This window comes from Cervus elaphus, chromosome 21, assembly GCF_910594005.1.
Source record: "Cervus elaphus chromosome 21, mCerEla1.1, whole genome shotgun sequence".
NCBI lineage: Eukaryota > Metazoa > Chordata > Mammalia > Artiodactyla > Cervidae > Cervus > Cervus elaphus.
In genome coordinates, this window is record NC_057835.1 from 20,007,713 (window position 1) to 20,025,118 (window position 17,406).

General features: G+C 43.0%; 1 protein-coding gene across 3 annotated transcripts in view; it reads right to left on the bottom strand.

Annotated features, from left to right (window-relative positions):
* FER1L6 (fer-1 like family member 6) overlaps positions 1-17,406 on the bottom strand; it is a 162,214-nt gene that overhangs the window by 83,900 nt on the left and 60,908 nt on the right. For all 3 annotated transcript variants that reach the window (XM_043880377.1, XM_043880375.1, XM_043880376.1), the window contains 4 exons: positions 13,801-13,909; positions 12,734-12,917; positions 5,224-5,344; positions 3,693-3,793 (listed from right to left, as the gene is read on the bottom strand). In XM_043880377.1, the coding sequence (XP_043736312.1) occupies positions 3,693-3,793; positions 5,224-5,344; positions 12,734-12,917; positions 13,801-13,909 (515 nt within the window). The remainder of the gene's footprint in view (positions 1-3,692; positions 3,794-5,223; positions 5,345-12,733; positions 12,918-13,800; positions 13,910-17,406) is intronic.

Consider the following 17,406-nt stretch of genomic DNA (forward strand, 5'->3'; position numbering starts at 1 on the left):
TTTATTTGTCTGTGCTGGGTCTTAGTTGTGGCATATGGGATCTAGTTCTCTGACCAGGGATCAAACCTGGGTGCCCTACATTGGGAGTTTGGAGTTTTAACCACTGGACCACCAGGAAAGTCCCTGTAATGTTTCTGAGAGACAAATGAGAATGGGAATTGATGTTCAGGTCCCACATTGATTTGAGGAATGCTTGTTTTTCCACTTTCTTTTGGTATATGCCTAATGTGATGGCTATACAAGTTCATAAGAGCAAACACAAAATAATGTAGTTATTTTGCAATTCTTTTATTTTACAAATTTAACACACTCCAAAAGGTTCCTAAAAAGTTGTATGTCAAGCAAATATTTTAGTTTCAAAACTGGGCTATGTCCTCATATTTTTAAAAACATACAAAGGACTGAACAGTAACACTTTGAGAGATGAAGTTAAAAATGTGCTCAGTAAAAAAAGGTTATGAATGTGATGAGTTAGAAATGGCTTTAAACGTGGGAAAATAAGATATTGCCCTCATCAGCAATAATTTAAATGCAAACTAAAATTGATGCCATTTTCACTTATTAAAAACTGGATAGTATTCAAGATTGATAATATTCGAGAGGAAAAAGTCACTCTCCTCTATTATGATAGGAGAGTGTTAATTATTATAACGTTTAGGAGGTAATTTGACAGCACTTATCAATATCTAAATGTCCATATAATTTGATTCAAAATCATACTAGAATTCTATCCTTTAAAAATAACTGAAAGTTCTCGCAAAAAAGATATTTATACAGTAATGTTTATTGTAGCACCATTTATAGTAGCAAAATAAATCAGAACAAAAATATCAGGGACTAGTTAAATACTACATGATACATATCACATGACTGAACAGTGGGGAAAACCATTAGTTACCACTGTAGAAAGATGCTGGTGATACACTGTTGAGTGAAAAAGCAAGCTGCTGAACAAAGTGTGCAATATTTGTAAAGAAATAGAGCATTCTTACGAATGTGTATGTTTGCAAATGCACAGGAAAAAAACCAGAAAGACCAATCAAACTCTGCTCTCTGAGTGGGATTGGAGAGAGAACTGAGAACATTTTTACCCTACCCATCCTGCATTTTGTTATTGTTGTGAGATGAGCATGTAGTACTTTTGTGATGAAAAGAATCAATTACAAAGGAACAAAACGGGGGTAAGATGCCAAACCTCCCAGCTCGGGGTCCCACAGAGAAGCTCTGCCTGGTGGGAAGCTTCGCCAGAAATTCTCTTTGGGCATACATACGAGTCATTGCATTTTCTCTTAACTTTTAAGAAGAATAAAAGGATTCCATTCTGAGGAAGGAGTCTTGTCACATGTCTACCTTTCTTTCCTAGAAGCAGAAGGAATCCATTCCACTCCCAGGATGGATCAGCTCTAAGAAACATGATGGATGCTTCTAATCTCTCTCCCTTCCACACAGGGGGAGAAATAGCTTATTTTCCCCTCAGAAGGGGGTAGATGACTTTGGCTCATGACTCTGATTGTTCTTCATCTTTCAGACCCAGCCCACCATGGGCTGTGGGCAGGCGCCTCATTTCCACATGGCAGGTGGTCTGGCCCTTCTAGAGGAAAGCCCAAAGTCAAGATGCTCAACCTCCAACAGGTTGGGGGGAACTACAAAGCCTCCTTGACCTCAGGTCCAAACTGCTTTCTCAAATCCCTATTTACCAAACTTAAAACAAATGTCTGATCTCTGTCTAATCCTCATGTATATTTTTTTCAGTTGGTTTTAAACTTGCAGAAAAGAAAGAGGAATGATTATTACATCAAGCAACCTCCTAGTAAAGAAAAATTTTCCAGCTATTAATTTGCCCACAATTTCTAAAAATGATCATGAAGCTTTTAAAAGATGCTTCAAGGGAATTGCAGGTGGCACTTAGCTCACAGCAGGAGAAGCACTGATTCATATTGCTTCTATGAAAAACAGAAGAGAAGTCAAGATAGAAAAAACACATATTTATTTCTCTGCTTTCTTCCTTTTTAAAAAAAGTAAAAATGCTTGGGTAGTTGAGAGATTAGGAAAGAAAACTTACAAAGCAAAACACAGGAATTTAGCTATCTGCTGTCTATTTGTTTTTTTCTTTCCATCAAATTAAATGCCACTCCTTTTCCATTCATTCTATTGTGACAAATTCTCACTATTGCTCGAGTATTGACTGATTCATTTCAAGAGTTAATCCAAGTTGTTTTCTTGTAAGGGAGGCAGCCTCTAAGATGGTTCCCATGATCCCCACCTCCTGCTATTCTTGCCATTATATAATTCCTCCCCTTTGAATATGCCTTAGTCCCAGGGATTGGTTTCTGACAGAACCCATCAAAACTGATGGGATGTCACGTCCAAGACTAGATTATAAAAGACCATGATGTTCATCTTACCGGCGCATCCTCTCTCACTCTTCTGTCTCACACACTCTGATGAAGTCAGTTGTCGCATTGTGAGATGTAGCGTGGGAAGGCCCACATGGCAAGGAATTGAGGATGACCTCCAAACAACAGCTGGCAGGGAGCTGCAGTCCTCAATCCTCCTCAACCCAACAGTTTACGAAGAACTGAATTCTGCAAATGACCACGTGAGTGATCTGGGAAGTAAGTCCTTCCCAGTTGAGCCCTGAGATAACTGTAGCCTTAATCAATGCCTTGAGTGCAGCCTGGGATAGGTTCTGAGCAGAGGACCCAACTAAGCCACATCTACATTCGTGACCCAAGAAACTGTGAAATAATAAATATGTCTTAGTCCCTTAAATTTAAGCATTATTTGTTACTCTGCAATTGGTAACCAACATACCCTATTCATTTTTTTATTATATTGTCTACCTCCTGGAGTAAAAGTCATTAATAGGTGCTTATTAATATGGTGTCCAAAAAATTCTGTTAAGTAGCATTTGATACAACTTATCCATCTAATTGGGAATCCCTGGTTGCTCAGCAGTAAAGAATCTAATTGCAGTGCAGGAGATGCGGGTTTTCTGAGTCAGGGAGATCCCCTGGAGAAGGAAATGGCAACCCACTCCAGTATTCTTGCCTGGGAAATCCCATGGACAGAGGAGTCTGATGGGCTGCCATCTATAAGGTCATAAAATTCAAGTACAACTTAGCAACTAAACCACCACCACCACCATCCAATTGCCAAATAGTTGTTGCCATGTGTGCTAACTTGCTTCAGTCATGTCTGACTCTCTGGACTAGCCCACCAGGCTCCTCTGTCCATGGGATTTTCCAGGCAAGCATACTGAAGTGAGTTGCCATGCGCTCCTCTAGGGGATGTTTCAAATCTGCATCTCTTAAGTCTCCTGCATTGGCAGGCAGGTTCTTTATCACTAGTGCCACCAGGGAAGCCCAAATAGTTGTTGAGTACCTACCAAATGCAAAGAAGCATGCTGGACACTAATACTGCTAGCAATTTTCTTGTTTCAAAAAGAGTCTCTGCAGTAAGTCTTTCTTTTCTTCCCTTTTCCTTTTTTTTCCCCCCTTTGCTTTATATTTTAGTTAAGTATAAGAAAGCAATAGTGAGCCCACAGCAGCTGAATTACTGAACCAAATTCAGATGGATATAACACTATTCAATGTTCATTTGACTGAATGTAAAATTGGCTATTTTCTAAGGTAAGTAAAAGCTGATTCCACACAGCTCAGCTCCCCAGATGCCATCTATCCCTCCAGTACCTGCTTTGACTGATAAAGTCACTGAGCACCGTCTTCATTTTCTCTTCTGGGGCTTCCTCTGAAATCTTAATCAATTCTTTTACTTCCTCTATACCTTCTTCCTGAAAACAAACCACGGAGGTGGAGGGATGAGAGATGGGAATGAGACTTTGTCATGGAGACACTGATTCTAACATTCACAGAAATGATATTCAGCTCATACTTTGTTTTGAAAAGGAAAGAGGCAGGAGAGGATGCTGTCCATGAGATATGTGAGCTGGAAAGGGAAATGTGAGAGGAAGTGAAAAGGAATCACAAAGGGAAGGTGCAAGATACCAAAGCAGCAGCTTCCCTGGTTTTCTTTACCCCTGGGGCTTGGGTTGGTCAGCCTATATTTACTGCATGTAGGTGCGATTTTAAATGGGCTTCCCAGGTGGCTCAGTGGTAAAGAATCTGCCTGCCAATGCAGGAGACAGGAGTTTGATCCCCGGGTCAGGAAGATTCCTCGAGGAGGAAATGGCAACCCATTTCAGTATTCTTGCCTGGAGAATCCCATGGACAGAGGAGTCTGGTGGGCTATAGTCCAAGGGGTCACAAAGAGTTGGACATGACTTAGCAACTGACCATGCATGCACACTGTTTTGAATACTTTCGCACATTCAATTCCTCAAACAATTCTGAAGGAAAAGAACAAGATATGATGGGAGAGGGTAAGAGGAAACGTCAAACAGCTTCTCTGAGGGAGTGCTCGAACCTGAGCTATGGAGGCTGACTGGGCTTCCCTGGAGAAACACGAGGAAAAGCAGCCCAGGCAGAGGGAAGAGCATGGAGGTGGCTAGGAGGCATGAAGGAGACACTTGAAAGGACACCATTGTGCTTGGAATAAAGTAAGGAGGAGGAGCTTGTGAGAGACAGGACTGGAGAGGCGGCGGGGCTTGACTTTGGAGGGAATTATTTACTTTGTTAAAGACTTAGGATTTTATACTAGTTGAAATTAAGACCTACCAATTTTGTGAGAATGCTATCCATCCCCTGACCTTTGGAGATGAGGAAAATGGTCTATCCTTAGGTTCTGTGGGCCTTCCAGGTGGCGCTAGTGGTAAAGAGCCCACCTGCCAATGCAGGAGACTTAAGAGAGGTGAGTTCTATCCCTGGGTTGAGAAGATCCCCTGGAGGAGGGCATGGCAACCCACTCCAGTGTTCTTGCCTGGAGAATCCCATGGACAGAGGAGCCTGGTGGGTTACAGTCCACAGGGTCGCAAAGAGTCAGACATGACTGAAATGACTTAGCATGGATCATACTAGGTGCTATAACAGGTAGAAGCAGAGCAGGGATTTGAATTTGGAGAGTTTGATTTAAAGGTGAGGCATTTTGCAAAATGTATTCTCATTTCCCTGGATCCACATGGCAGGAGCCATGCGTCATCCAAATGCAGAGGTCTCAATTCTTTGATATTGAAACTGAGGCCAAGACCCTCTACTGGGTGGGAGAAGATCCCCTTTGCCTCCCGCTTCCCAATATTTGAATCCATCACCTGTCAGAGTCACCTACCAGGAGGTCTGCCATCTTCTCCAGCATGTTGGACCAATGCAGCCTAAACGTCTGGTCTCCCCAAGAACTAACGAAGTAGACACAGGGCTTCTTGCCCTCAAATGGCAAATAGTTGTAATTCCTGGGAAAACACATTAGGTCTGGAAGTTAGGTGGCAATCAGTGTTTTTCAGGCAATTCCAGTCACATGTTCGTTTCGCACCTCCTGGGTGGGTTGGGGGAAGGATGGTGACATAATAGTCACACTATTAATTACATCTTTAGCCTTTACTTGAGGACCTATGAACACTAAACAAGGAACAGTTATACGGCTACAATGGAGAGGTAGTAACGGCTGACACCCTCTGACCCAGGGCAAAGCTTAGAATGATCTCCAGAAGGCAGGATTTAATTGGCAAGCTCTCTTCAAGGAAAAATTCTCTTTCTAATTGAGAGAGGAGAGAAGGGAGAAAAACTAACATTTTCCTTTCCCTTTAATTCTATATGCTAAGAACTGACTGTGTAAGGATCAACTGAGATAACAGAGGTGAATGTATTTTAGAAACTGAAATCGCTAGAGAATTGTAAGAAGGTAATAATATTAATGAGGATGAAGTCATGTGCTTCAAACTCAACTGCAACATTTCATGGCTGCCATCCATCCAATGTTTGTTGTTGCTGGGCATTGGTGCCAATAATATATTGATAGGTGACCCACTTGACTAAGAAAGGACCGAAGAGATGGCAAAGTAGCTGGAAGGGGAGACATGGAGCCAAAGAGAATGGTTGATGGTGATGGTTGGATATGCTTAAATGATGAAGAGAAATAGATAGTTCAGAGGATGAGACTGAAGACAGAAAAGAAGAAACTAACAGGTAGGATTCAGTTCCCCAGGATGTGGATGAGGAAGCAGGTAAGACAGGAGAGATGTAGCCAAAGGCTGAAGTTCCCTGCCTAATGACAGCTATATTCTTACCTAGTTCTGCCCTCAGCCCCCTGTAATTTTCCCACAAACATCTGGGTCGGTGTGAAGAGAAACATGGAATGCAGGCAAGAGCACACTTCTTGTCATGGGCATTGGTTGGACAGGGGCCCTAATAAATGTGGACCGTGTTAGGAGTCAGGAGCTTCTAGAGGCTGGAGTGGAGGGAAAGTGAAAGAGATAGCTTTGTTTCCATTCCAAAAGCTACAGAGGACTTCAGCCTGAAAGAACACATGGTTGTTCTTTTTAGCTCTCCAACCTAAGTTTCTTTCAGAGGCCATAAAGTTAGCAAAGATGCTCTGTGGTCTGTTCTGCAGAAAACAAACCAGCAGGCAACCATTCAGAAGAGAAGCCAAATAAGTCCTTGGCAGAAACTGAGGTTATGATTACAGCAGGAGAACAAAATAAAACTTAACTAATAAGGAAGGTCAGAAACTGCTCCTTCCTTTATCTTGTTAAAAATGATGGCACTGAGAAGAACAAATATTGTATAATATGGCTTACATGTGGAATCTAGAATTGATATAGATGAACATATTTGCAAAGCAGAAATAGAGACACAAACATAGAGAACAAACTCATGGATACCAACGATGGGAGTGGGGATTGGATGAAATGGGAGCCTGGGATTGACATATATACACTATTATGTACAAAATAGATAACTGATCAGAACTTACTGTAGAGGACAGGGGACTCTACTCAATGCTCTGTGATGACATAAGTGGGAAAGAAATCTTTATTTTTCCTTTTGAACTTTTAATTTTGTATTGGCAGCCCTAGTGGTAGAGAACCCACTTGCCAATGCAGGAGATGTAAGAGACAAGTGTTTGATCCCTGGGTTGGGAAGATCCCCTGGAGGATGGCATGGCAACCCACTCTAGTATTCTTGCCTGGAGAATTGCATGGACAGAGGGACCTGGAGGCTACAGTCCATAGAGCTGCAAGGAGTTGGACACAACTTGAATAACTTAGCACATAGCCAATTAACACAGTTTTGATAGTTTCAGGTGAACAGTGAAGGGACTCAGTCGTATATATACATGGATCCATTCTCCCCCCAACCCCTCTCTCATCCAGGCTGCCACAGCACATTGAGCAGAGTGGGAAGGAAAGCTTAAAAAGAGGGGAATATGTATATGTATAACTAATTTGCTTTTCTGTACAGAAGAAACTACCCAACACTGTAAAGCAAACAAGTACGTGGGAAGTCGCTTCAGTTGTGTCCGACTCTCTGCGACCCATGGACTATGGCCCACCAGGCTTGTCTGTCCATGGGATTCTCCAGGCAAAGTAATTATACTCATATAAAAATTTAAAAAACAAATTATGGCACTGAGAATCCTGAAACTAAATAAATTCCTACTCGATGTTGTGCTTTGTCCCAAGGTTTCTTTGCTCTGGATGATTTTGTGCTAACAGTGTTCAGAGCCTCTGTGTCTTTGGCTCCCAGGTCCTCCAGGTCTTACTGGATCTACAGGGCTCAGGATGCAGTATTTTCTCAGGCAAATGACCGTGCAGATGGAGAGCAGCAGATGGGAGGGTCCCACATTGCCAGCAGGAAGAGAAGCCTAACAGTTTGAATGGCTGCCCTGATGTGCCATCAGCCCTGTGACTCTGGGCAAGGGCAGGCCTGGAGCCCTGAGAATCCAACGATGAGCTGACTCTGGGCTGTGCTCCAGGCCCATATGTAAATTATATGTAAATGAACATGCTTTAGAAAACTGGAAAGCCCAGAGCAAACCCAAGGTGATGTTTCAAGTGTCAGACTAAACTGCTCCTTATAAAGTGGTATTTCAGTGGAAGCAACAGACAAGTTGTATGTGTGTGTATGCGCACATGTGTGTATGTGTGCTCATGGGTATGGACACTGTGGGTGCATAGGCATGTGTGTGTGTGGGCATGCACAAGTGTGTTGGGGTATATTCTATTATAGAACCTTCTAATTCAGCTGCTGCCATTCTTGGCTTGCCACTATGTGGATAGAGCTTCAATATAGTGACAGGAATATACGGAAAACCCCCAAACACCAGCATGACTTATTTTGATCTCTTCGAGTGAGCTGGTTAGTAGTAATGTGTGGCCCACTGGAAGGTTCTGTAGGGCTCTCATCTCTCCTTAAGCCCTTCCCACACTACATCTTCTGATATTACCACCACTATCAGCAATGGGCTAGTCTAACGAAGTGGGGATGTTTTCACTGTCTGGTCCCAGAGAAAGGATGCAGAGTACCACTGAGAGCCTCAGAAAAGCCTCCCAGAGCTGCAGATCCTGCTCATTGATGTCCTCAGGTTTGACATTGGACAGAGAAACTATTAAAGGACAGGGAAGTTTGGGGTCCTTTTTGGTGCATGTAAGGGAGGATCGGCCCCCAAGCATGGCTGCCAGGAGGCCAAAAAAGACCCCAAAGAAGGTGGTCCATAGGAGGGGGAAGATGGTCCATGGGAGAGACAGGATTTAGAAAATGTGCAGCCATGCTCAGAAGCGAGAGGACGCGCAACCAGGGTTATTTTCACTTACCCCTTCCTACTTTGTCCCAGATGATCGCTTCCATCCTTAAACTCATCCTCGCTCTTTAGTGTCACCTTTGTGACCTTTGCCAACTCTTCACCTCTTCCCCCTCCCTCTCTTTACCCCCATGGTACCCAGTGCCCAATCCGGTTATAGCACTTCTTTAGCTCATTCAAAAACAGGTACAAGTATCTACTACATGCCTGGTGTGGAGAAGAGCAGATACAAAGGTGAACAAGACAAGTCCTTTGCCCTCTGACTGCACACCATCTAATAGCGAGACAGATGAATAAAAACAGCTGAATGAAGTGTGATCAGTGTTTGATGGAGCTGAGCAAAGTCCAAATCAGCCTTGGGATTCAGGGAAGGGAACCTGAACTTACTCTTGAAAGGTAATGGGAGCTAGCCATGCTGAGGATGCCACTTGTTGCCTGGCAGAGGCTAGAGCATGTTCAAAGGTCCAGATGGAGCAAACAGCAGGATTCATCTGGGGAACGGCACTAGAGGACTGGTGGGATTTGGGGAATGACCGGAGTTTATTGTAGAGAAGTAGATGCAAAAAGAGGTGGCAAGAATACACAGAAGAACTGTACAAAAAAGATCTTCACGACCCAGATAATCACAATGGTGTGATCACTCACCTAGAGCCAGACATCCTGGAATGTGAAGTCAAGTGGGCCTTAGAAAGCATCACTATGAACAAAGCTAGTGGAGGTGATGGAATTCCAGTTGAGCTATTTCAAATCCTGAAAGATGATGCTGTGAAGGTACTACACTCAATATGCCAGCAAATTTGGAAAACTCAGCAGTGGCCACAGGACTGGAGAAGGTCAGTTTTCATTCCAATCCCTAAGAAAGACAATCCCAAAGAATGCTCAAACTACCACACAATTGCACTCATCTCACTCGCTAGTAAAGTAATGCTCAAAATTCTCTAAGCCAGACTTCAGCAACACATGAACCAAGAACTTCCAGATGTTCAAGCTGGTTTTAGAAAAGGCAGAGGAACCAGAGATCAAATTGCCAACATCTGCTGGATCATCAAAAAAGCAAGAGAGTTCCAGAAAAATATCTATTTCTGCTTTATTGACTATGTCAAAGCCTTCGACTGTGTGGATCACAATAAACTGTGGAAAATTCTGAAGGAGGTGAGAATACCAGACCATCTGACCTGCCTCTTGAGAAACCTGTATGCAGGTCAGGAAGCAACAGTTAGAACTGGACATGGAACAACAGACTGGTTCCAAATAGGAAAAGGAGTAGGTCAAGGCTGTATATTGTCACCCTGATTATTTAACTTATATGCAGAGTACATCATGAGAAACGCTGGGCTGGAAGAAGCACAAGCTGGAATTAAGATCACTGGGAGAAATATCAATAACCTCAGATATGCAGATGACACTACCCTTATGGCAGAAAGTGAAGAAGAACTAAAGAGCCTCTTGATGAAAGTGAAAGAGGAGAGCGAAAAAGTTGGCTTAAAGCTCAACATTCAGAAAACTAAGATCATGGCATCTGGTCCCATCACCTCATGGGAAATAGATGGGGAGACAGTGGAAACAGTGTCAGACTTTATTTTTTGGGGCTCCAAAATCACTGCAGATGGTGATTGCAGCCATGAAATTAAAAGACGCTTACTCCTTGGAAGGAAAGTTATGACCAACCTAGATAGCATATTAAAAAGCAGAGATATCACTTTGCCAACAAAGGTCCATCTGGTCAAGGCCACGGTCAAGGCTACGGTGGTCATGTATGGATGTGAGAGTTGGACTGTGAAGAAAGCTGAGCGCTGAAAAATTGATGCTTTTGAACTATGGTGTTGGAGAAGACTCTTGAGAGTCCCTTGGACTGCAAGGAGATCCAACCAGTCCATCCTGAAGGAGATCAGTTCTGGGTGTTCATTGGAAGGACTGATGCTAAAGCTGAAACTCCAATACTTTGGCCACCTCATGTGAAGAGTTGACTCATTGGAAAAGACCCTGATGCTGGGAGGGATTGGGGGCAGGAGGAGAAGGGGATGACAGAGGATGAGATGGCTGGATGGCACCACCGACTCGATGGGCATGAGTCTGAGTAAACTCCGGGAGTTTGTGATGGACAGGGAGGCCTGGTGTGCTGCAATTCATGGGGTCGCAAAGAGTCGGACACGACTGAGCGACTGAACTGAACTGAACTGAACTGAGATGGGGATCAAATCAACAAAATATGGTGTCTGAGATTAATCCTGAAAGGTATAGGCAGGACTTCCCTGGTGGCCCAATGGCTAGGAATTTGCCTGCCCATGAAAGGGGCACAGGTTTGATCCCTGGTCTGGGAAGATTTCACATGCCACCGGGAAACTGAGCCTATGTGCAACAACTACTGAGTCCACACTCTAGAAGCTTCGAGTCACAACTAATGAAGCCCACACTCCCTAGAGCCTATACTCTGAAACAAGAGAAGCCACTGCAATGAGAAGCCCTCGAACCTCAACTAGAGAGCAACCCCTGCTTGTCGCAACTAGAGTCAGCCTTTGTACAGCAACAAACAAGCCAGGAATGCCAAAAATTAATTAATTATTTATTTTTAAAAAACCACAAGCAGCCAATGGATAATGTCAAGCTGGGGGAGTGGGGAGTTCGGATGGATAGTTTGGTGATTTTCTTGATACAGGTCCAAGCCAAGTAAGAGGTGTTTAAAATAACTTATGCCAAAGATACCAATTGACCAAATTAAAGAAATGGCAATAGGGAACACACTTGAGAACTAGACTTGACCAGACTTCATCACTGATTGGTTGTGGGTAGGAAGGGAAAAGAGAACAATTGACAGATTTCCAATTTGTGGCTCAGAGGATGCAGTGAGTGGTAGGACCAGTCTCTGAGATGGGAAAGATAGGAAAAGGGGAAAAGCTGCCTGTGAAGACAATGAGTCTGATGACTCGGGGACACCCAAGTAGAGGTGTTTGGTCTGCTGCTCAGGAAGAAGGCCATCTAGGGAAATAGATGTGAGAATTCTTGTTATTCTAACAGTGGTCAGTAAGCCATGGGTTCATGCCCACAGAGACTGTCTAGATCCAGAAGAGTAGAGACTGATGAGAACTAGTGATGTGGTTCCAATCCCTTCACAAGTAATGAGCAATGTTCTCTTATGACATTCCCATGAGATCATATTTTTTTTACTCCTAGCACAAAGCTCAGAACACAGAAGGCTCTCACTACATGTGGCTTTCCTTTCTCATAAGACACTTGGTTGACATCACTGTCTTAAGACAAAATTCTATAATTTCACTTCTCTTTGCATGTTGAAATGTCATGTGGGTTAAAGATCAGTGAGGGTGCATGTAGGAGCCCCAGTTGTTTTCTGAAATGGTCTTTTTTGATGGCTAAGAATCATTTTTGAATTCTTCAGTTTGTGCCCCAAATAAGATAAGAAATGATGTAATTAATAATTCCACCAAGTTGAGTTTACATTGTGTTCAGATGACTATAATAACTGTTGATAGGATTTTGGATTGAAATTTTAACTTCTGACCTTCCCATCCTGTTATGCTTCAAAGTTATAGGATAAAGAGAGCTTCAGATATGGTAATAAGAACCATCATTGTCACTCTGTCCTTGAATGAATTAACTGGATGTGTCATTTGGAGAATTGTCAACATGAGAATTCAGGAGAGTGGCATTTATCCTGTTGGCCTCGTTTGCACCTTGCACCCATAACTAAGATAAAGAATGTTTCTAGTTTTAGAGAAGAACTGAATCAAACAGTCATGGAAATTGGTCAAGTTTCCACAGTCAGAAGTCTTGGCTACTCTTGCCTCCTGGGGCTCCTGTGTGTGCGTGCTCAGTCACTTCCATCGTGTCCGACTCTCTGCGACCCCCTGGACTGTAACCCAGCAAGCTCCTCTGTCCATGAAATTTTCCATGCAAGAATACTGGGGTGGGTTGACACTCCCTTCTGCAGGGGATCTTCCCAACCCAGGGATCAAACCTGCGTCTCCTGCATTGCATTTACTTGCTGAGGCATCAGGGAAGCCATCGAGGAAGCTATGTCTCCTACCTGTTCCCTTCTGTCACGAGTGGCTTCTCCGGGTGAGTGGTGGAGACCAGAGGAATGGCGACATCATGGGCTGTGTCCCCTTCTCCTTCGTGCAGCAGCGGCAGAGCGTCTTCTTCAGCTAAGTCTGCTGACTTCTTCCTACTCCTGTGATGCAACCCTCCATCAATCAGGTTCCCAAAATTACCTGTAGAGCCAGTAGCAAGGGGAGAAGGGCCAGATGTCAATAAGCAGAATCAGGCTGCTTGGCAGAAAGGATCCAAGCTTATGTCTTCCCAGGGCAGAGTAATAAGCTCCCAGTATGTAGGTAGGATGATGGTCAGATCAAAGAAATAAGATTAGCAGTGATACTAAGCCATCATCAGCTTCCATCTTAAGGTCTTTTTTTTGTAAAAATGACTTAAGTTACAGATTAACTGGATTTCATCTCCATTTTTTTCTGCTCCAAAACTTCCCAAATGTAAATCAAGACCTTCTCTGATGGAATACTCTTTCTTGGAGTGGTGTTTCCAGATGCACATCAGTCCAGGAAGACTGCTGGGAGTTATAACAATAGCATCTATTATATACATAGCACGTCATGTGCATTAATTCATTAAACCCTTGCCATAGCTTCATAAGGAATTATCACTATTCCCATCTTATAGATGAAGAAAGCAAGACCAAGAGAAATTAAGTGATCCTAGGGTCAGGGAACCAGGACTAGTAGTCCAAGTCTGTCTGAATGCAAGCTATACTCTCAATCTTTTTATTTTAACTTATTTTTAATCAGAAGATAATTGCTTTACAATATTGGGTTAGTTTCTGCCATACATCAACAATAATCAGCCATACGTGTGCATTTTAAAATTTTTTATTATTTTTTATTTATATATATATATATTTTAAATTTAAATAAATCTATCCCTTACATATTGACTCTAGACTGGACAAGGAGTTATTCACTCCTTCCTGAGGCGCAAACCTCCAATAGAATGCTACCATCTGCATGTAAAGAATTGATTCATTTATTTAAGAAAGAGATATAAAGTTCATGCCATGTTCCAGGCACTATGCTTGTATGCACTTACCAATAGAAACTTCAAAGCTAATGGGTTTATCTCCGATCCTCCGGTCGATCATGGTAGCTTCGAAAAATGCTCCAAAGAGTAAAAATTCCTCATGTTTTTCTGGTACAATCTGTAGGAAGAAAAAAAAAATACATTAGATGGGCCTGGATCTTTTTATAGTAGGAGGAAACTGAATTAGTGAGGCCAACCTGATCCAAGGTGATTTATAGAAACCTGAGTCTTGGTGTCAGCCTGATACGGTACATCATTTCCACTCTACTCAGACTGGCAGGAACCAGGACCTACACACTGCAAATCCCAATTCAGCCATTCGCAATGATGTAGTCTCAACCTTACAATCAAATTTCCTTTTATTTTAAAGGTAAGCTTGCTATATGTATCTTGTTAAGAGACTGATGGTTCAAGGAAACCAGGCGACACAACATCGCATTTCTGAGTGAGGAGGCTGAATGAGCTGGAGCTTTTTATTCTGTGCTTTCTGGTTTGACCCTTGGATTTATTGAGCCCAACTGAAACAGCAGTAAGGTTCACTGAAGGAAATAAAGCAGCTGCAGTTTCAGAGGCTAAGAGCCGCATTCAATCAAGAACTCTTAACTCTGTCTCTTTTTTTCAGCCATGAGGGATCTTAGTCCCCCCAATCAGGGATTGAAGCCATGCCCCTGCATTGGGAGCACAGAGTCTTAAGCACTGGACTGCCAGGGAGGTCCCCTTCTCTCTTTTTGAGACTCTTCCTTCACACACAAGCTCCCTGTGCTGCTGGTATCAGCAGGAAATGTTTCTATTCACCAGAAAGTGTAGGACAGGGTGGGTCCAGGTGCTAACTCTTAGTCACAGCACGTACTGCTCCCACCTGCCGCCACTGTGTCCCTTGGCTGTAAGTCAGCCCCTTATCACGCCTTCCTGAGGCCACGTTTACTCTCTGGGAGGAGATTAAAAATCACTCAGAGACCCAAAGGGAATGGAGGCCATGGAACCTGGAAGAGGGACCGCAGGTTCCAAGGCCACAATCCCCTCTTTAAATCCCAACTCTGCTGCTTCCTAGCCGTTGACTGGGCAAGCCGTGTCCGCTCTCCAGGTGTCATGTTCCTTGTCTGTGAAATGAACATCATAGCAGGACCTACATGGGGAAGGAATGAGATCGACCATGTGCAGTACCTAGGATAAAGCCTACATATGCCAATGCCATAAGTGGAGTCACCGTATTTCAACACATTATAATTCATGTCTTAATCCCATCCACCTTTCAAAGTCCAACCCAAATGTCTCCTCTTCTGGAAGCCTCCCTTGATGCCCTGAGCTAGAAAAATGATGATGGTAGTGTTTGCAGAACTCTTATTTTGTGTCAGATGTGGAGAGAGTGGCATGGAAACATATACACCTCCATATGCGAAACAGATAGCCAGTGGGAATTGGCTGTGTGACACGGGGAGCTCAACTGGTGCTCTTGACAACCTAGAGGGGTGGGATGGAGTGGGAGGTGGGAAGAAGGTTCAAGAGGGAGGGGACTATGTATACCTATGGCTGATTCATGTTCATGTATGGCAGAGACCAACACAGCATTGTAAAGCAGTTATCTTTCATTTAAAATTTCTGGATCACTATGTTCCACAACTGAAAATAACATGATATTGTAAATCAACTATACCTCAATAAATTTTTTCACTTTAAATAAATAAACAAAAATCTTTTAAAAAGAATTTTACCTGTATTATCTCATGTAATTCTTGTAACTATCCTATGAGAAGGATCTTTCTATTCTACCCACTTAAAGGTGAGGTAGTTTCATGAAAGAGTAAGATATCTGTTCATAGTTACTAAACAAGATTAATAGTAATTGAGCACTTACTATGTGCCAGGCTCTTTTCTAATAAGCACTTTGTTGTATTAATTCATTAAATGAAATAAACCTAAGGAGCTTAAATCACTTGCCCAAAGACTCCAACAGATACTTGTCCAGAGACTGGATGGTAACCATTGCACCATACTGCCACATCTTAAACCCAACTGTCTTATTTGGGAGCCCAATATTTTAATCCTTACACTGCACTGCACTGACTTTATCTTTACCTGCTGAAGGCACTTGATCACATTCTGCTTCCTATACATTTATTTTGTATGTCTTATCTCCCCTTCTATACCATAAATTTCATGCAGTCAGACTCTATTTTTATTCCTGCCAATGCTGAGGATTTAAAAATGAACACAGGGCAGGAATAGAGATGCAGATGTAGAGAACGGACTTCTGGACACGGGAGGAAAAGAGGAGGGTGGGACAACGTGAGACAGTAGCACTGACATATATATACTACCGTGTGTAGAAGAGCTAGCAAATAGGAAGCAGGTACATAGCACATGGACTCAGCTCCGTGCTCTGTGATGACCTAGAGGGGTGGGGTGGGCAGGAATGGGAGGGAGGTTCAAGAAGGAGGAGATACACGTATCCTTACAGCTGATTCATGATGCTATACAGCAGAAGCTAACACAACATTGTAAAGCAATTATACACCAAGAGAAAATAAAAATAAATTTAAAAAAGAATAAAAATGAACACAAGGTTTTACAGAAGGGAGATAAGCTTTGATGGTGATGATGACGATGAGTTTAAAAAGCCAGCATTATAGGACCTCATTTGTCCAGATTCACAATGAGAGCAAGGCTGCAGCAAAGGAGATTAGAGCTGGGGGAACCTGGAGAGCTAAACAAGAAGATGCTACAAAAAATAGATATTATCATGTTGGTAAGGGCAAACTCTGAGCTGTTGGGGTTCTGGGGAAGGTAGAAGCTCCAGTGTGGTAGTTTTAAACTATGTCCACAAATTTTTGGAAAATCCTCCCCTTAAAAGGTGAAGCCTCATTCATTCCCCAACCTTGTTTCAATGTGGGCTGGACATGTGGCTCATTTCTAACAATTAGAATGTGGCATAAATGTCTGTGTGATTTCCATGGATTTGGGCAAAAAAGACATTGCAGTCACTGCCTTGCTCTCTTTTAGATCATCCACTCTGGCAGAAGCCAGATTTATTAAATCCCAGCAGTAAAATTAAGTGGCTCTTCCAAGGCTAAGTTGACCCACGTACTAAAAATCCTTCCATGTGTTCTAGTCTCTACCGGGAATGGACAGCTCTGGGAGACCAGCCCATCCCTTCCCCATCTGAAATTAAAGTCTGGTTGACCTGAGAAACACCCTCCCAGGAGCAGAGTCAAGCTACAACCTACCCACCAAAATATAAAATTCCTTCGTTGGTAATGACAAAGTACTATTACTGAACTTAATGACCGAGAAGATATTCATGGTTTATGTTCCTCTTGGGGTCCCAGATCTCTCACCCCTAACACCCAGATCTCTCACCCAGATCTCTGCTACACCCCAGAGTAGCAGAAGATGCTACTCTGCTATTTGCTGAGTCACAAGCAATGATAACCATTCCCTCCAGCGGTGACTTCCCCACAGGCGTGGGGCAGGGGAACAGGTGTCTCAGTTTCTTGTGTCCCTGCTTGTCACCCACTCTTCCTCCTCTTCATCCCTCATCCCACGTTATCTCATCCAGAACATACACTGAGCTAACAAAGCTAAACACAGTTAGGCCCCAGACAGAGTTCAGCCCAT